This window comes from Dysidea avara, chromosome 8 (genome assembly GCF_963678975.1).
Source record: "Dysidea avara chromosome 8, odDysAvar1.4, whole genome shotgun sequence".
NCBI classification, from domain to species: domain Eukaryota; kingdom Metazoa; phylum Porifera; class Demospongiae; order Dictyoceratida; family Dysideidae; genus Dysidea; species Dysidea avara.
In genome coordinates, this window is record NC_089279.1 from 15365264 (window position 1) to 15386157 (window position 20894).

At 39.4% G+C, this 20894-nt stretch overlaps 1 protein-coding gene across 1 annotated transcript in view; it reads right to left on the minus strand.

Annotated features, from left to right (window-relative positions):
* LOC136264791 (uncharacterized) overlaps positions 1 to 20894 on the minus strand; it is a 238027-nt gene that overhangs the window by 168096 nt on the left and 49037 nt on the right. Inside the window, exon 3 of the mRNA XM_066059560.1 lies at positions 518 to 781. Coding sequence (XP_065915632.1) covers positions 518 to 781 — 264 coding nt within the window. The remainder of the gene's footprint in view (positions 1 to 517; positions 782 to 20894) is intronic.

Here is a 20894-nt window from a genome sequence, read left to right on the forward strand (position 1 = left end):
GCAAGTGTATATAGAAAGTGTTGCGTTACTAAAGCTATAGCTATATACGGCATGCTCATGAACAGTGGCGGAGGAAGTAGGTGATATGAGGGGGGGCTGACCAGGAACGGATCCAGACTTATAGTCAAAATGAACTGAGGCACTACATTGTCTCTGGTTTGGTAAGGTGAGACCCAAAAAAATCACAGCCAACTGACAATAGCTGCCCACCTCACCAGCTACGCATTTACAGCTGATAAACTACATAAAATCCTTACATAGCTTGCTACACACTACTCTAATACTGTGACTGCTTTATTAGAGTGACTGCTCCATTAGAGTATCTTGATCTTTAGCACGGTTTTCAGTCCCACTCCAAGAAAGATAATTTCGGCATGATATCATTCAGAGGGCTTCAGCCCCCTAGCCCCCCCCCCCCCCCCCACCCCTCCCTTTCTTCCGGCTATGCTTATGAAATGTTAATTAACAAAATATAATTGTCCTTAGAAATTTGTTAAACAGTATGTACACAACTTACACTTTGGAAGAGATGTAAGCCCAAGATCTTCTCGATTTGCATTAGTAATTGCAAGTTCTAATCCACTCCAAGTTGCATTACTTCTAGCTAGTCTCAACCACGCATTCAGTACTTCCTCAAAACGATCTCTCTGTTTAGTAAAATCTGCTTCAATACTTTTAAGGACACTTGAATCCAAGCCTAATTTGAGACCAATTTTCCTCCATAATCGTGAGTGCTCAGTGAGAATCTCAGTAACACTGTTAGCATCAACAATCTGGCTAGCTATACAATGAAAAGAAAATACATCATTATACATAGCTACAACACCTCAGATCAAAGGAGCCACCCAGGCTACGTTTCGTATGTAGCCTGGTAGGGTCCGCAATCCAAAAAATCAACTTCTACAAATCAATCCCCTACCACTGTGGAATGGTCATTGTAGTATCCAGGGGCGAATCTAGGATTTATAAAAGGGGGGGGGGGGGGGGGGCTAACTGAAGGTACTAATCTCTTGGGTGGAAGTGTGTTCTTTTTCTTGGGTGGAGGCGTGCTTTGCACACTTCCCAGCATGCAAAACATGCTGGAACTAGGGGGATCTGGGAAATTTATGAAAATTAGATGCTAAAATAGAGACACTTCCACATAAAATGCATATTTCTGCCGGTAGATATTTTATATACTGTACACTTCCTTTACATTATAGCAAGAGTCCATATTATGGACTCTTGATTATAGGTATGGCTCTCTGCAGCATTTGTTAATGGAAAGGTTTGCGTAGCTAGGTTCAGACAACAAAGCGCATGATGTACCTGACCCTCTTACAATTGCACAACAATAGGTGCATGTTAGAATAATAATAATGTTGAAACTGGAAAATTTTGAAATTTGAATGATATGAGATTGAATCTGAGAGTATTTTCAATGGAAATTGTGTACCTGAATTAATCCATAATAACTACACAAGTAGATGAATCAAGCCTTTTAAACACACTAAAGCACTTCATTGTATGTATAGGTACAGGTAGATTTGGAAAAATTCCATAACAGAACCAATTTATGCTTCCACTGAATGTTCTATTAGAGTAGTAAGGTGAATGCTCTATTAGAGTATCTCAATCTTGTACAGCTTCCATGCTGATCCGGGTCCTTGTTGCATAACCTTTAACATAAATCCACTAATAATACCTTGGAAAAATGTTTATAAGGTAGATTTAGGAGTATTATGTATTATCAGTGATCATATAATTGTACTAAGACAAAATTTCATTGTAATACTCAGCATAATGATTGAGTAAAGCCTAAGTGAGGAGGGGGGGGGCAGTTTCAGCCCCTGATCTGCCCTTGGTATCCCATTGCTAGATCCACCATGAGACCGGAGGCACGATTTTCGATTTTTATCTTCACAGAAATATTGTTTTTAGTATTTCGCGAGATGCAAAATTTATTTTTTTAAATTCATGCTCCACACAAAGGATCGGATAAACTTACTACTTAGCTATATATTATCTATAGTTGTTGTATAGTTAAAAAGTATGTACAGTAATAAGCAAATGATTCTCTGAGTTCCCAGCACAGCGTTGCTTTCTTTCAAAACTGAATCAGGACATGAAACATCAATTTTTGATTTCAAACCTACAAGCCAAGACAAGAAAAGCCAACTCTTCCTCATAGTGATGTGATAAGTTTGGATGCATAGTGTGTCTATGCTGTTAGTTTCGAACGATTTGAGACTTCTCATCATCTGGGTGAAGAGCGTCAAAATGTTTGTACATCATTCCAAAGGATTCTCTCAATGGTGCCAAAATCTTTTCCAGTATTTCTGATGCCACACTGGTCACCTAATTTTGTTTAGAATGATGATACGTAAATGATGGTATAAAACGTTTGGTAGTAGCGAGGGGTCCGCAATGACGCAAAACACTTTTAGAAAGTCACTTGTTTAATTAGCTTTAGTGTTTATGTGTACATCATACTCAATTGTGAGTTTTGTATATTAGAAATAAATAAATAATAAATAAAAATTGCCTACGACATTTACAGAATTTACAAGATCAAGACAAACATGTGTCCTGCGGCCCAAGAAGCCGGCGCACAACACCATGAGTATATTGACAGAAAGAAAACACGATTTTCGCACCTCTGTAGCTCTGTGCTGCCTTTACGAAACAAGACGATTTTTGCTGTAGACACGCCTGCAAACTTCAGTACTCCACATACCAAATTTGAGCAAAATCGCTTTAAGCGTTCCCTAGATATGCGACTTCAAACATTGGCTTAGTTTCTTCAGGTTTTTTCTTCCTCTTCTTATTTTTCTTCCTCTTTTCGCACACTTACAAAAACTGCCATAAAATGCGAATTCCTTATCCGATTGTCTTGCAATTTGGTACACAAAAGGAAGGTATAGAGGCGAATCTTGGTACAAAGTTTAGTTGAAGTACGATAAACAGTCAAAGAGTTATTAGCAATTATTCACGAAAAATAACACCAATATGCTGTCATGCCTACAGGGTAAACCACTTATGACAAGAGGCTGAAAATCAGTGGGTAAATAGGTTAACTATTGAACCTCAAACCTTTGTGGTTTGAAAGAAATCAAGCTAAAAATCATTAAGATACAACGAAAAAACAACAGTGTGTAGCAATTATGCAATCGAGATTAACTAATAAAAATAAAAAAACTACTTGCCACACTAAAAACCGCTTGGAGTAACGCTTTGCAATTCACTGTACAGATGGAGTAATCATCTTAGAAAGGCCCTTCAATGGTGTAAAAGAGTCAGACTTAAAGTCCCAAAGTTACAACATGAAATCCAACTTGGTGTAGTAAGTTCAAGATCGAAATACTCTAATAGAGCAGTCATCCTAATAGAGCAGTCACCCTGAAGAGAAGATCAGCTAGAAAAAAGTAACCCACATAGAGATCAGCTGCAAACAAATCACCCTGTAGAGATATCAGCTAAATACAAGTTACCCAATAGAGAGCAGCTTCACCCAGTATATGTGTTGGAAACAAATCACCATGCATGTAGAGAGATCAGATAGTAGAGAGTTTAGCTAGAAACATAGATAGTATATAATATACTATCTATGCTAGAAACAAGTCACCCTGTAGAGCAATCAGCTACAAATAATTCACCCTGTAGAGAGATCAGCTAGAAACAAGTCACCCTGTAGAGAAATCAGCTAGATACAAGTTACCCCATAGAGATCAGCTACAAACAAATCACCCAGTAGAAATATGTGCTGAAAACAAATCACCATGTAGAGAGATCAGTTAGGAGCAAGTCACCCAGCAGATAGTTCAGCTAGAAACAAGTTCCCCTGTGGAGAGATCAGTTACAAACAAATCACCCTGTAGAAAGATCAGCTAGAAACAAGTTACCCTATAGAGAATCAGCTACAAACAATCACCCTGTAGAAATATGTGCTGGAAACAAATCACCATGTAGATCGAGAGTTCAGCTAGAAACAAGTAACCCTGAAAAGAGTCAGCTACAACCAATGAGAGTTTCAGCTACAGTTTAGTTATGTATAAGAAGTCACCTTATTACCTACAGTATCTGATAATCATTCAGTGTCAAAAATAAAAATATTTAATCAGACAAAATGCTATACACACAATTGCTTCTTTTGTTCCACAGTTCCTGCAGTAAAGAAAAAAACAAGTAAAAGGAAGCACCAAAGCCAGTTTATGGCTGGCTTTGTGGCTTGCACTAAAAGAAGAAGTGATATCTAAACCAAAACAGCCAAGCTGTAAAAAAAGAGTGCGGCCCAAAAAAGCCAGGGTGAAAAAAGATGGGAAATCCAAGGTGGCGGCCAAGAAATGGCTGTGATGGTAGGTTAATGGTAAAATTTTTAATTACGACAATTCAGGTGAATTTGTGATGGCACCAAATTCACCTGAATTGTTGTAATTTAAATTTTTGCCATTAACCTATCATCACAGCCATTTCTTGGCCGCCACCTTGGATTTCACATCTTTTTCACCCTGGCTTTTTTGGGGCCGTACTCTTTTTTTACAGCTTGGCTGTTTTGGTTTAGATTTAAGATTTACACAGAGATTTATGATAAAGATTTATGTTGAAAATCTTGTCAAAAAAAGCAAAGTAAGTTTGTCAAATTGTTAGCATACCTAGATAAGCAAAAATTTACGGAAATTTGGACCAATTTGAGATTTATGGTTTACAGATTTCTTTAATGGCCTATGAGATTTACGCTTCATTGCTGACCCCCTGGGTAGTAGTAGCATTAGGTGTTTCTGTGATTTCATATGATGCGGTATACCAGCAACCTCGCCAGCAGCTCCACCCCATCCAAATCAAAAATGAAAGGTTTTGTGTTTTTTGGGAGGGGGGATTTTTCCACATAATGGTGATATAGGGTGATCTAGTAAAGATTTCAGGGTGCTGTGGAGTGTGAGAGGTGAAGTTAAATTAGCTGCTTCCTGTGGTACATACATAGCTTAGAGTTAGGCGTGAAGCTGTGGATGAAATAATAACAACTGCTGCTACCAAACATCCAGGGACATCTTTTGCCATAGTTTTGCCATAGTTTTAGTCAACAGGTAATGATTGTTGTGGCTGCAGAAGTGCTGGAAATGGTTAGAAAACATGCCACAGTTATCTAATGCTACAGAAATTTTTGACGCTCGTCATCCAGTAGTCTCACGTGGCCTGACCCACTCTTCATGCAGCACTTATTGCTGCGAGAGGGTCTGGTATAGTTCTAATAGCAAAGTTGTTCTGACATCCTGAGCTTTTTCAAGGTGATACTGAAATACCTGGTGAACTTTCATCATGCCACGTCATTTTGTGGGTTGTTAGCAAATTCCTGGCTTTCCAGTAAGCCACTAGTCTGCAATATGTGACCCAGTCTGACAAAACTGGGCTTATCGCCAATTTAAAAGTATCGAGATATGCCGGTTTTAAGTATTTAGTGTGTTGTAGCTCTCCAATGGTTGAATCTATGTGTACCAAATTTTCACATATTTTACACCAATTCCTTACCTTCCAGAGCATCCACTGTGCAAGTAGCCAACAACTAAGTTTCCTGCCATTTTAGATAGTTTTTAAATCGAGGTTGACTGTATCAGGCGAGCTGCAAATTGGGTGGGAGGTGGGGGCCCTGGAAGGCGGGCAAGATGGTGTTCAAAAATTGAACAGGAAGGCCAAGGGATGAATTAGGCCAAGTTTTGAGCCAATGAGGTCTCACAACTGGCTAAAATGAAAGGAAACTCACAGCAGAGGTACTTATTCAACACCACAGAGCTGTACAGCCACACACAGTCATTCCCAGGCTGACCAGAGTTCCATTAAGGCCCCACACCACACGTACGGATCGCCACTGGGCTTGGGAAAAGCAGCCAGTAAAACCAGACCACTCAAGTCTAGCTGATTTTAAATGTGGAATTAGTTTATTCATGTAGCTGTGTGTCCTGGGTGAAAAATAGAATCTGCTGACATGGGCAATAAGACCGGTTTTCTCAGACTGGGTCACATATGACGTGGCATGATGAAAGTTAACCAAGTGTTTCATTATCACCCTGAAAAAGCTCAAGGTGTCAAAACAACTTTGCTACTCGAAACTATAGACCATATTCCAAATGACGTCACAAAATAAAATGGCTGCAGATATTTGGGGTATTCTAACATTTTCAAGTGAGAGTTCCAATGGGGCTTAATAAGATTCAGATCGCTATTCAATCCTGGAAGAAGATATTGACCTAAAACTAACAGGTACAGTTATAAGGTTATAAAGTCTATTCTCTAATGCTGGGTTAGACATTTTCAGCTGGTTTTCAAAGTTTAGAAGAAAAACTATTGTTTTTTTTTGCAGTAATAACCAAACCTGGTAATTTCACCTCGGTATCTATTTTGTTAGCCGCTGGTGATAATACTCGAAAATATAAGAATCCCCCAAATAGAAAATTTGTGTGACATCATTTGGAATACGGTCTATACCAGACAGGTGCTTATAATTATCAATCGATAAGTGCCGTGCGAAGAATGGGTCTGGCTACGCGAGACTAGAAGTCTCAGATCTTTTCCAAACTAGCAACATAGACAGGCTATACACCCAACCGTATCGAAACCCTATGAGGAAGAGTTGGCTTCTCTTGCCCTGTGTGATAGGGTAGTTTGAAATCGAAAATTTGTAAATCTTTGTCTATTTTTTCAAAGAAGGTAACCCTGTACCAGGCACCCAGCAAATCATTTGCTTATTACTGTGTGTACTTTTACCTACAACAATGCTGGATATGATCTGGCTAAGTATCAAGTTTTATCCGGTCCTTTGGATGGAGCACGAAATTTTTTTTTTAATTGCATATCACGAAATACTAAAAAGAATATTTCTGTGAAGACAACAATTGTGGTATGGCAGTGGCGGATACATGGGGGGATGTAATGGTTTCAGCTGAAACCCCCTCTGAAAATAGCGTGTACCCCAAATTTATTGATGAGTCATCGCGTGGGTGATAAAATCGCTACGAGTTATACATAGTTTGCTATAGAATGACTTTCTACTGGCGAAACTTCATAATTTTGTCTTTGAAATCACAATTACGGTGTTGTACAGCAGGTTGTGACCTTTTTTTTTCTTTCTTTGGTCTTTGACTTACAGCTAGACTGAAGTTAACTGGAATCTGAAACCCCTTCTGAAAATTTCTAGATCTGCCACTGTATGGTGTGCCATTTGTTTTAAAATAATTTTGATGGTTGATTTTCTGCAAAAACCAACTCATTTACTTGGTGGGCCATTTGTATACCTATTTTTTGATGGGTCAATTTTCTGTAAAAAAAAAAACCCAACCCATTCACTTGGTGTGTAATGGGTCAATTCAAAAAAATCGACTCAGGTTTTTATAACATGCATAAAAATTGACTCAGTTTTTTTGCGACGCAAAAAAAAATGATTTGGAATCAAAATCCAGCATCCATCTAATCATTTCAATATTAGTAACTATGTCAACTTTTGTCGCAATCCTACCAGATCCTCCACCAGCAACAAGCTTCAACACAATTTTACATCATCCAACAAACAAAGTAACTTCTATTTCAACAGATTACCAAGAACCTACAATAGTCTACAGTACCAGTACTTGACTTAAATCAGCACCATTAAATCACAATAGCTCAAGATCTTCTGACAGCATTTTACAAACAATTTTGACTCTGACAATCCTCACAGTCTGCACTTTGTTTGCCCTTGTAGTACCTGCTCCAAGTCTCCCTGCCCACCAAACTTCAGCAGTAATTAATAATTATTTTTCTTGCTCTCTCTTTTAAAATAAGTACTTATGTAAATAAGCTTATTATTAAATACACATGTAAGTTTTAAAATTATAGGATAGTTTAACTATATATCAAATGTAAAATGCATGTAATAACTTTAGCCAGCTAACTTAAATTTGATTGTAATTTTATACATTCAATTGCAAATATAAGTTGTACGTATACTTTTCTGGCTGTGGGCACTAGTTTCCCACAGATCTTTAATGCAGGCCTTTAAAAAGCAGTTAGAACAAAAATAAAATAAAAATCATGAAAAATATCAACTCGGTATTTGTAGCTGACACGCAAGTATCCGCGTGACTGCAGCGTTTTACAGCAAGCCATACTCTGGCTTCAGTTGGGTTCGAGTGAGTGTCTTGCAATAAAATGTTAAGGCTGAGCCAGAGATGACAAGTGAAGAGAAGAAGACGAGGTAACAGAACTGAAAGAAGATGTACAACAATGTGAGGTAGCTTGCCTCGACGGTTCAGTGTGATGGCAGCTAGCTAAGGGCCTTCAAAACATCACTGCTGAGTGGCTTTCTAAGATAGGGTCCGCAAAGTGAAAAATTGATATCCTCCAATCAACTACCTAACTATTGTCATGTGTTTGGCTAAGTGTAACTTGAATAACACCAGCATAGCAGCCAAGTTTGTCACTTTCTTCTGGTAGAAAACGATACAAATGTCTTAAAATCACGTGATTTTCCGTTGCAGCGATTTGTAGGATACTTCGTATGCCACGATATTCACTCTCAACATTGTTCAAGTAGTCTATCATCAACTCAAAGTATCGATGGTTTGATTTTATTGGTCAGTTTCTGGTGGCAGCACGATCTGTGCGGCTTCTTGGCAACAAACAAAATGTTTCTTCCTCTGGAATGCAGGACAAACAGAGCAGCAACTGCGCTGTGGGTCAGCAATTACCAGTACTAGGTAAAGTACCTGCATGCGGAGTATGAGACCATGTTATTGGCTTGGAGTTCCTGGAAAAGTTACCAAAATGTGAAATGTGTGTGTGTTTTGTGCCATTGCGGTCAACCTAGAACTCCCAGGGGTGTGTAATTTGGTTTGGAGCTCGCCATTATGACACTTACTCATTTTATACCCAAGGTATTGCCCACATCACCACATCCCACTCCTTTGTGAGAGCTCCTAATCCAGTTATACTCTTAAAAAGACCTATCTAAATGGTGGCAGGAAATTGTAGAGGTTATTTCTTGTACTCTAAATGGTCTGAAATGCCATAAATGTCCCCATCTTCATGGTTATAATTGAAGCTTGTTAGCCATCTGGCTGAGCCATCTGGCTGAGCCATCAATATGCTGAAAGTCAGCCAAAACGATGCGATTTTTGCTAACAAATACTGGAGTGGTTGATACATCATTGAGATAGTCTCCAACAGCAAAGGATACGAAGCTTGTAAACACCTAACAATACGGTTATCTTTTCCAGTAAACACATAGAGCAATCCAAAGCATGAAATAGGCACTCACGTGATCGAAATTCAAATGGCAGAAATATCAGTGAAATCACTTTCGTTTCTGAATGGGAACCATGCAGTGTGCTCCTTTTGTAAATATTTGTGTTAATTGTCTCACTCAGGCGTGGTCTGGGCTAGTGCAGGTGTGTCTTACACCGTGATGGCATCATTGGAAGAGTCTTAGACTGCTGGGCTAATTGAGATGCCAAACCTAATGCATACAAACTTACTTTCATTGATCTTCAAGTGATTTTAAGGTCATTAGAATAGAATATAGTTGTATTTTCTGCTATTTGAATTTCGATCACGTGAGCACCTATTCATGCATTGGATTGCTCTATGCATTTACTGGACGAGATAGACGTATTATTAGGTGTTTATAAGCTTCGTATCCTTGCTGTTGGAGACCATCTCACTGATGTATCAACTATTCTGGCATTTGTTAGCAAAAGTTGCGTCGTTTTGGCTGAATTTCATCATATAGATAGCTCAGCCAGATGGCTCAGCCAGATGGCTCAGCCAGATGGCTCAGCCAGATGGCTAACAAGCTTCAATTATAACCATACTCCGCATGCAGGTACTTTACCTAGTACTGGTCATTGCTGACCCACAGCACAGTTGCTGCTCTGCTTGTCCTGCACTCCAGAGGAATATACATTTTGTTTGTTGCCAAGAAGCCGCACAGATCGTGCTGCCACCAGAAAATTACCAATAAAATCAAACCATCAATATTTTGAGTTGATGATAGACTACTTGAACAATGTTGAGAGTAAATATCGTGGCATACGAATAACCCTACAAACCACTGCAACGAAAAATTACATAATTTTAAGACATTTGTATCATTTTCTACCAGAAGAAAGTGACAAACATGGCCACCACGCTGGCATTATTCAAGTTACACTTAGCCTAACACATGACAATAGTTAGGTAGTTGATTGGAGGGTATTGATTTTTTGCGTTGCCGACCCTATCTAAGGTTTGTTACGATGTGGCGAATGAACCTCCTCTACATCAATAGTACGCTGTTTGGCAGAATCAACAGATCTAGTGGCTCTTCCTATGTGATGATCCCAGCAACACCAGTACCTACTACCTCAACTTGAAACACTTATAATGTACATAACTAAGTAGTAAGTAATCTCAATTGTACGTATATGCATGTAAATAAGTTGTATATATAGTGTAATGTACTGTTGGTATCTGCTACCTTCAGACCCTTGGTGTATTTGCACCATAAAGCTTTAAATAAATAAATAAAATAAAACAACAACTTACTGGGAAAAGTATTGAGCCAAGGTCTGCAAACCAACAGGATGAAGCTAGGGCTGTTATTCATGCTAGGGGATTCTGGGGGCAGCGACTAAGTGCCTTTTTGATATAAGGGCCTTTCACCCTAATGCACGGAGTTACTGCCAATCCAGTATCCCATCACTGTATCGGCACCACGAACTACAGAAGAAGCGGGAACATGGAGACCATGTTAGGGAGGTAGAGCAGGCTTCTTTTACCCCCCTTGCGTTTACTACTACTTGGGGTATGGGAAAAGAGGCAGTAGTTTTCTATAGATGTCTGGCTGACCTAGTCTCGTGCAGCCAGACCGCTTTATCGCCGTCACGGCGCTTATCAATTAGAGATTGTAAGTGCCTACTCCAAAGTAGGCGCTTATAATCTCTAATCGATAAGCGCCGAGATGGAGAAAAAGCGGTCTGGCTCTAATTGATAAACGCCATCACGGAGAAAAAGCGGTCTGGCTGCGGCTGACCTACTGTCCTGCCGAAGTTCAACTATGTATAGCCGTACTCTGGCCTGGATGAGGTGCACACTGTCTTTTTCATTGTTGTGCTCTGCGACAGTGTGCATCTCACGGAGAAAAAGCGGTCTGGCTGCGGCTGACCTACTGTCCTGCCGAAGTTCAACTATGTATAGCCGTACTCTGGCCTGGATGAGGTGCACACTGTCTTTTTCATTGTTGTGCTCTGCGACAGTGTGCATCTGTGGTAGCAGGTCCATCTCACTTCTATCAGATGATATCTCTCCAGAGATGGGCCGCTTTGATGCGGCCCTTGGGCTTGTGCATATATATATCAGGCAAAGCACTCATGCCAGTGGTATAACTATTACATATATATATATATATATATATATATATATATATATATATCAAGACACACGGTAGTGTGTCGTGCGGCCCAAGAAGCCGGCGCGCCACACCGTGAGTATATTGACAGGAAGAACGAAAACGTCATTTTCACACCCTTGTATCTCGGTGATCACTTATCTGATTGGAACCAAATTTGCTACACAGTTGCCCGCCAGCCAAGGGAGTCTACATTCCAAATTTGAAGGAAATCGCTCCAGCCATTTCCGAGATACAAGCTGCCAAAGTTTCGTTTTTTTTTCTTCGTTTCTTTTTTCTTCTTCTTCTTCGTCTTTTCGCACACTTGCAAAAATTGCTATAACAAGCAAACGCGTACTCCGATCATCTTGAAATTTGGCACACAGAAAGGGAGTCCAAAGGCGAATCCTAGCATCAAATTTGGTACAAATCCGATGAATGGTTCAGGAGTTATGACCGATTATTCGCGTAAAACAAGATCGATTTGTTGTCACGCCTACAGGGTAAACCGCTTCATAGAATGAGTTGAAAATTGCTATGTAAATGGAGTAACCATCGTAGGAGTGCCTTTTGGTGGTTTGAAAGGAATCGAGATAAAGACCACGGAGATATGACACAAAACCCAACCTGTGTCACAATTACGCGATCGATATTTATGAATAAAAAAGTATTAGTTTTCACGCCTACTAGGCAAACCGCTTAGAGCAATGAGCTGAAAATCGGTGTATAGCTGGAATAATCTTCATAGAAAGTCCTTGCAGTAGTACAGAAGAATCGGATTACAAACCACTGAGTTATGATTCGAAAGCCAACTCCGTGTAGCAAATGCGAGATCGAGATACTCTAATAGAACAGTCACCCTAATAGAGCATTCGGCTAATTTATTTACTCCATTATAGAATTTTATTACATCACAAGTTATTCTGTAGGGAGTTCAGCTGCAAACAGTTAATCTTATAGACAGTTCAGCAAGAAGACAGTCACCATGTGGAGAGTTAAGCAAATATACCACTATAGAGATTCAGAACATTACAAGTCACACTGAAGAAAGTTCAGCTATAAACAAGTCATGCACTGTGTAGAGAATTCAGCTACAATTAAGTCACTCTCTAGAGAATTAGGTTACACATAATTCTGCTACACACAAGTCACTGTGGAGAGAGTTCAGCTACAAACAAATTACCCTTTAGAGTGATCAGCTACAAACAGAACACTTTGCAGGGTGTTCAACTGCAACAAATCAATTACCTTTAGAGCAATCAGCAATGAACAAATCAACACAAATCTACCTGTAGAGAGATCAGCTAGAAACAAACCACCCTGAAGAGAGTTCAGCTACAAAATATCACCCTGTAGAGACATCAGCTAGAAACTAGACACAATGTAAGGAGTTCAGCTACAAGCAATCACCCTGTAGAGAGTTCAGCTAAAACAAATCAACCTGCAGAGAGATCAGCTACAAACAAATCACCTTATAGAGAGTTCAGCTACAAACAGATTACCTGTAGAGAGATCGGCTACAAACAAATCAACCTGCAGAGAGATCAGCTATATACACACAAATCAACTTGTAGAGAGATCAGCTACAAACAAATCACCCTGTAGAGAGATCAGCTACAAACTAGACACAAACTAAGGAGTACAGCTACAAGCAAATTACCCTGTAGAGAATTCATCTACAAACAAATCAACCTGTAGAGCAATCAGCTAGAAACAAATCACCCTGAAGAAAGGTCAGCTACAAAAAATCACCCTGTAGAGAGATCAGCTAGAAACAAATCACCCTGAAGAGAGGTCAGCTACAAAAAAATCACCCTGTAGAGAGATCAGCTACAAACAAATTGCCCTGTACAGAGATCGGCTACAAACAAATCAACCTGCAGAGAGATCAGCTACACACAAATCAACTTGTAGAGAGTTCAGCTACAAACAAATTACCCTGTAGAGAGATCGGCTACAAACAAATCAGCCTGTAGAGAGTTCAGCTAAAACAAATCAACCTGCAGAGAGATCAACTACAAACAAATCACCTTATAGAGAGTTCAGCTACAAACAAATTACCCTATAGAGAGATCGGCTACAAACAAATCAACCTGCAGAGAGATCAGCTACACACAAATCAACTTGTAGAGAGATCAATTACAAACAAATCACCCTGTAGAGAGATCAGCTAGAAACTACACACAATGTAAGGAGTTCAGCTACAAGCAAATCACCCTTTAGTGAGTTCAGCTACAAACAAATCAACCTGCAGTGAGATCACCTACAAAAAAGCACCTTGTACAGAGTTCAGCTACAAACAAATTACCCTGTAGAGAGATCAGCTACAAACAAATCAACCAGTAGAAAGATCAGCTACACACATATCAAGTTGTAGAGAGATCAGCTACAAACAAATCACCCTGTAGAGAGATCAGCTAGAAACTAGTCACAATGTAAGGAGTTCAGCTACAAGTAAATCACCCTGTAGAGAGTTCAGCTAAAACAAATCAACCTGCAGAGAGATCAGCTACAAATAAATCACTTTATAGACAGTTCAGCTACAAACAAATTACCTTGTAGAGAGATCGACTGCAAATTAATCAACCTGCAGAGAGATCAGCTACACACAAATCAACTTGTAGAGAGATCAGCTACAAACAAATCACCCTGTAGAGAGATCAGCTAGAAACTAAATACAATGCAAGGAGTTCAGCTACAAGCAAAATCACCCTTTAGTGAGTTCAGCTACAAACAAATCAACTGCAGTGAGATCACCCACAAAAACGCACTTGTACAGAGTTCAGTTACAAACAAATCACCCTGTAGAGAGATCAGGTAGAAGAATTCACCTTGTAGAGAGTCCATTTACAAAGAAACCATCATATAGAGAGTTCAGCTACAAAGAAATTACCCCGTAGAGAGTTCAGCTAGAAGAAGTCACCTTGTAAAGAGTTTAGCTACAAAGAAACCATCATGTACAGAGTTCAGCTACAAAGAAACCACCTGTACAGAATTCAACTACAAACAAATCACCCTGTATAGAGATCAGCTAGAAGAAGTTACCTTGTAGATAGTTCAGCTACAACAATTCACCCTGTAGAAAGATTAGCTAGAAGAAGTCACTTTGTAGAGTGTTCAGTTACAAAGAAACCATCATGTATAGAGTTCAGCTGCAAACAAATCATTCTGTAGAGAGTTCAGCTACAAAGAAACCGCCATGTAAAGAGTTCAGCCTCATACAAACCACCTTGTAGAGAATTCAACTACAACAAATCACCCTGTAGAGAAGACGTTACCTTGTAGAGAGTTCAGCTACAAAGAAACCACCATGTAGAGAGTTTAGCTGCAAACAATTCACCTGTAGAGAGTTCAGCTAGAAACAAATCACCCCGTAGAGAGATCAACTGGACGAAGTCACCTTGTAGAGAGTTCAGCTACAAAGAAACCATCATGTAGAGAGTTCAGCTGCAAACAAATCACCCTGCAGAGAGTTCAGCTACAAAAAAATCACCCTGTAGAGAGTTCAGCTAGACGAAGTCACCTTATAGAGAGTTCAGCTACAAAGAAACCATCATGTAGAGAGTTCGGCTATAAAGACACCACCATGTAGAGAGTTTAGCTGCAAACAAATCACCTGTTACAGAGAGTTCAGCTACAAAGAAACCATCCTGTATATAGTTCAGCTACATTTCAAGTCACCCAGTAGAGAGATCAGCTGCAAAAAAAATCCTGTGGGGAATAATGAGCATGTAATAAATATATGTATATAATTTGTATAATTACTAATAAAATCAAAAATAATTGAAGTACTAAAATTCTTCTTTAAGTTCTTTTCTTCTTCCTGTGGTAAAGAAAAAAACACATGGGTTAAAAAAGCCCCAAAGCCAGCCATAGGCCGGCTTTACAGTATACAAATACAAAAAGAAGTGATATCTAATCAAAAACAGCCAAGCTGTAAAAAAAGGTGCGGCCCCCATAAAGGCCATGGTGAAAAAAGATGTGAAATCCAAGGTGGCGGCCAAGAAATGGCTGTGATGGTAGGTTAATGGTTACATTTTAATAATGGCAATTCAGGTGAATTTTGTGCCGCTTGGTCTTGGCACCAAATTCACCTGAATTGTTGTTATTAAAATGTAACCATTAACCTACCATCACAGCCATTTCTTGGCCGCCACCTTGGATTTCACATCTTTTTTCACCATGGCCTTTATGGGGGCCGCACCTTTTTTTACAGCTTGGCTGTTTTTGATTAGATATATATATCAAGACACACGGTAGTGTGTCGTGCGTCCCAAGTAGCCGGCGCGCCACACCGTGAGTATATTTACAGGAAAAAAGTAAACGCGATTTTCACACCTTTGTAGCTCCGTGATTCCTTATCCGATTGAAACCAAAGTTGCTACAGAAGTGCCGGCTAGGTCGGGGAGACCACATTCCAAATTTGAAGAAAATCGCTCCAGCCATTTCCGAGATACGAGCGGCCAAAGTTTGGGTTTTTTTCTTCGTTTTTTTCTTCTTCTACTTCTTCTTTTCACACACTTTGCAAAATCCGCCATAAAACGCGAATTCGAGCTCCAATCGGGCTGAAATTTGGTACATTTAAAGGGCTCATTAAAGCGAATCTCAGTACCAAATTTGGTAGGAATCCGACGAACATTCACGGAGTTATGACCAATTATTTGCGTAAAATAAGGTCAAAGGTCTGTCATGCCCACAGGGTAAACCGCTTGAAGGAATGAGCTGAAAATTGCTATGTAGATGGAGTAACTATCGTAGGAGTGCCTTTTTGTGGTTTGAAAGGAATCCAGTTAAAGGCCATCGAGATATGACACAAAACCCAACTTGTGTCACAATTACGCGATCGATTTTTATGAAAAAAAACTATTAGTTTTCACGCCTACCAGGCAAACCACTTAGAGCGGTGAACTGAAAATCGGTGTGTAGCTGGAATAATTATCATAGAAATTCCTTGCAGTAGTACAGAAGAATCGGATTATAAACCACTGAGTTATAATTCCAAAGCCAACTACGTGTAGCATATGCGAGATCGAGATACTCTAATAGAACAGTCACTCTAATAGAGCATTCAGCTACGTATATAACTTACTCCATTACAGAATTATATGACAATGCAAGTTATTTTGTAGGGAGTTCAGCTACAAACAGTTAATCTTATAGACAATTCAGCTACAAGCAAGTCACCCTGTAGAGAGTTCAGCTACAAATATGTTGCTGCAGAGATTCAGAACATTATAAGTCACACTGAAGAGAATTCAGCTATAAACAAGTCACCTTGTAGAGACAACAAGTCACTCTGTAGAGAATTCAGCTACAAACAAGTCACTGCATAAAGGGTTCAGCTACTAAATAGCTACCCAGTAGAGAGTTCATCTAGATTAGCTACAAACAAGTTACTTTATGCAATGTTCAGTTACAAGTAAGTCACTCTGTAGAGACTTCAGCTACAAACAAGTCACTCTGTAGTACAAACAAGTCACCGTGTAGCTGGAGAGTTCAACAACCAATCAAAAAAACCACTCTGTAAAGAGTTCAGCTATACAAACATGTTATAATTCTATAGAGAAAGTTATAACTCTATAGAGAGATTAGCTAGAAACAATTAGTCATACAGTAGAGAGATCAACTACAAGTCATCACCTTATAGAGAGTTTAGTTACAAAGGAACCACCATGTAGAGAGTTCAGCTGCAAACACATCACCCTGTAGAGAGTGCAGCTATGAACAGATCACCCTGTAGAGAGTTCAGCTAGAAAAAGTCATCCTGTAGAGAGATCAGCTAGAAGGATCACCTTGCAGAGAGCTCAACTACAAACAAATCACTCTGCAGATAGTTCAGCTACAAACAAGTCACCCTATATAGAGAGATCAGCTAGAAGAAGTTACCTTGTACAGAGCTCAGCTACAAAAAACCATCATATAAAGAGTTCAGCTGCAAACAAATCATCCTGTAGAAAGTTCAGCTACGAACAGATCACCATGTAGAGAGATCAGCTAGAAACAAGTCACCCCATAGAGAGAGCAGCTACAAAGACACCATCCTGTAGAGAGTTCTATTACAAACAGATAACCCTATAGAGAGTTCAGCTACAAACAATTCACCCTGTAGAGAGAGCTCCTAGAAGATGTCACCTTGTAGATAGTTCTGCTACAAACAACCAACCACCCTGTAGAAAGATCAGCTAGAAGAAGTCACCTTGTAGAGAGTTAAGTTACAAACAAACCACCACGTAGAGAGTTCAGCTAGAAGAAGTTACCTTGTAGAGAGTTCAGCTACAAAGAAACCATTCTGTAAAGAGCTCAGCTGTAAACAAATCACCTGTACAGAATTCAGCTACAATCAAATCACCCCGTAGAAAGATCAGCTAGAAGGAGTTACCTTGTAGAGAGTTCCGTTACAAAGAAACCACCATGTAGAGAATTCAGTTACAAACAAACCACCACGTACAGAGTTCAGCCAGACGAAGTTACCTTGTAGAGAGTTCAGCTACCCAGAAACCATTCTTTAAAGAGCTCAGCTGCAAACAAATCACCTATATACAGAATTCAGCTACAAACAAATCACCCTGTAGAGAGATCAGCTAGAAGAAGTTATCTTGTAGATAGTTCAGCTACAAATAAATCTCCCTGTAGAGAGATTAGCTAGAAGATGTTACCTTGTAGATAGTTCATCTACAAACAAATCACCCAGTAGAAGGATCAGCTAGAAGAAGTCACCTTGTAGAGAGTTCAGCTACACAAAAACCACCATGTAGAGAGTTCAGCTAGAAGAAGTTACCTTGTATTAGGGAGTTCAGCTACAAAGAAACCATCATGTAGAGAGTTCAGCTGCAAACAAATCACCTGAAGAGAGTTCAACTACAAACAAATCTCCCTGTAGAGAGATCAGCTAGAAGAAGTTTCCTTGTAGAGAGTTCAGCTACAAACAAATCACCGTGTAGAAAGATCAGCTAGAAGAAATCACCTTGTAGAGAGTTTAGTTACAACTAAACCACCATGTAGAGAGTTCAGCTATAAACTGTACCTTGTAGAGACATCAGCTAGAAGAAGTTACCTTGTAGAGAGTTCAGCTAAAAAGGAACCATTCTGTAAAGAACTCAGTTGTAAACAAATCACCTGTACAAAATTCAGGTACAAACAAATAACCCTGTAGAAAGATCAGCTAGAAGAAGTTACCTTGTAGAGAGTTCAGTTACAAAGAAAACACCATGTAGAGAATTCAGCTACAAACAAATCACCCTGTAGAGAGATGAGCTAGAGGAAATTACCTTGTAGAGAGTTCAGCTACAAAGAAACCACCATGTAGAGAGTTCAGCTGCAAAGAAATCACCCTGTAGAAAATTCAGCCACAAACAAATTGCCCTGTAGAAAGATCAGCTAGAAGAAGTTACCTTGTAGAGAGTTCAGCTACAAAGAAACCATTCTGTAAAGAGCTCAGCTGCAAACAAACCGCCTGTACAGAATTTAGCAACAAACAAATCACCAGATCAGCTAGAAGAAATTACCTTGTAGAGAGTTCAGCTACAAAGAAACTATTCTGTAAAGAGTTCAGCTGCAAACAAATCACCTGTACAGAATTCAGCTACAAACAAATCTCCCTGTAGAGAGATCAGCTAGAAGAAGTTATCTTGTAGATAGTTCAGCTACAAACAAATCACCCTGTAGAGAGATCAGCTAGAAGATGTTACCTTGTAGATAGTTCAGTTACAAACAAATCACCCTGTAGAAAGATCAGCTAGAAGAAGTCACCTTGTAGAGAGTTCAGCTACAAAGAAACCATTCTGTAAAGAACTCAGCTGCAAACAAATCACCTGTACAGAATTCAGCTACAAACAAATCACCCTGTAGAGAGATCAGCTAGAAGAAATTACCTTGTAGAGAGTTCAGCTACAAATAAATCACACTGTAGAGAGATCAGCTAGAAGATGTTACCTTGTAGATAGTTCAGCTACAAACAAATCACCCTGTAGAAAGATCAGCTAGAAGAAGTCACCTTGTAGAGAGTTCAGCTACAAACAAACCACCATGTAGAGAGTTCAGCTAGAAGAAGTTACCTTGTAGAGAGTTCAGCTACAAACAATTCACCTGTACAGAATTTAGCTACAAACAAATCACCCTGTAGAGAGATCAGCTAGAAGAAATTACCTTGTAGAGAGTTCAGCTACAAACAATTCACCCTGTAGAGAGAGCAGCTAGAAGATGTCACCTTGTAGAGTGTTCAGTTACAAAGAAACCACCATGGAGAGTTCTGTAATAAATATCTAATCAAAAACAGCAAGGCTGTAGAAAAAGGAGTGCGGCCCTTGAAAAGGCTATGGTGAAAAAAGATGTGAAATCCAAGGTGGCGGCCAAGAAATGGCTGTGATGGTAGGTTAATGGTAAAAATTTTAATAACGACAATTCAGGTGAATTTGGTGCCGCTTGGTCAATTGGCACAAAATTCACCGGAATTGTCGTTATTAAAATTTTTACCATTAACCTACCATCACAGCCATTTCTTGGCCGCCACCTTGGATTTCACATCTTTTTTCACCATAGCCTTTTCAAGGGCCGCACTCATTTTTTTACAGCTTGGCTGTTTTTGATTAGATTTCACTTCTTCTTGTATTTGTATACCCCAAAGCCGGCCCTATGGCCAGCTTTGGGACTTTTTAACCTGTATATTTTTCTTTACCACAGGAAAACGAAAAAGATGAAGCAGATTTTATAAATACTTTAACTCATTCTGATTTTATCAGTAAATGTACAAATTATATATATATATATATATAATGCATATATCAAGAGTTCATTATATTATGAACTCTTGCATATATTTATTACATGTCAATTAATCCCCACAGGATAATTTGCAGCTGATCTCTCTACTGGGTGACTTGAAATGTAGCTGAACTCTCTACAGGGTGATCTGCTTGTATGTAGATGAGCTCTTTACAGGATTCTCTCTACAGGGTGACTTGACTCTAGCTGAACTCTCTGCAGGGCTATCTGTTTGTAGTTGAATTCTCTACAGGGTGATTTGTTTGCAGCTGAACTCTCTACAAGGTAACTTCTTCTAGCTGATCTGTCTACAGGGTGACTTGTTTCTAGCTGGTCTCTCTACAGGGAGATTTGTTTGTAGCTGAATTCTCTACAGGGTGATTTGTTTGCAGCTGAACTCTCTACATGGTGATTGCTTTAATTTGTAGCTGAACTCTCTAAAAGGTGACTTCTTATAGCTGAACTCTCTACAGGGTGATCTTTTCATAGCTGAACTCTCTACAGGATGATTTGTTTGCAGCTGAACTCTCTACATGATGATTTCTTTGTAGCTGAACTCTCTACAGGGTGATTTGTTTGTAGCTGAAATCCCTACAGGTGATTTTTTTGTAGCTGAACTCTCTACAAGGTGATACTTCTAGGTGATCTCTCTACAGGATGACTTGTTTCTAACTGAACTCTCAACAGGGTGATCTGTCCATAGCTGAACTTTCTACTGGGTGATATGTTTGCAGCTGAACTCTCTACATGATGGTTTCTTTGT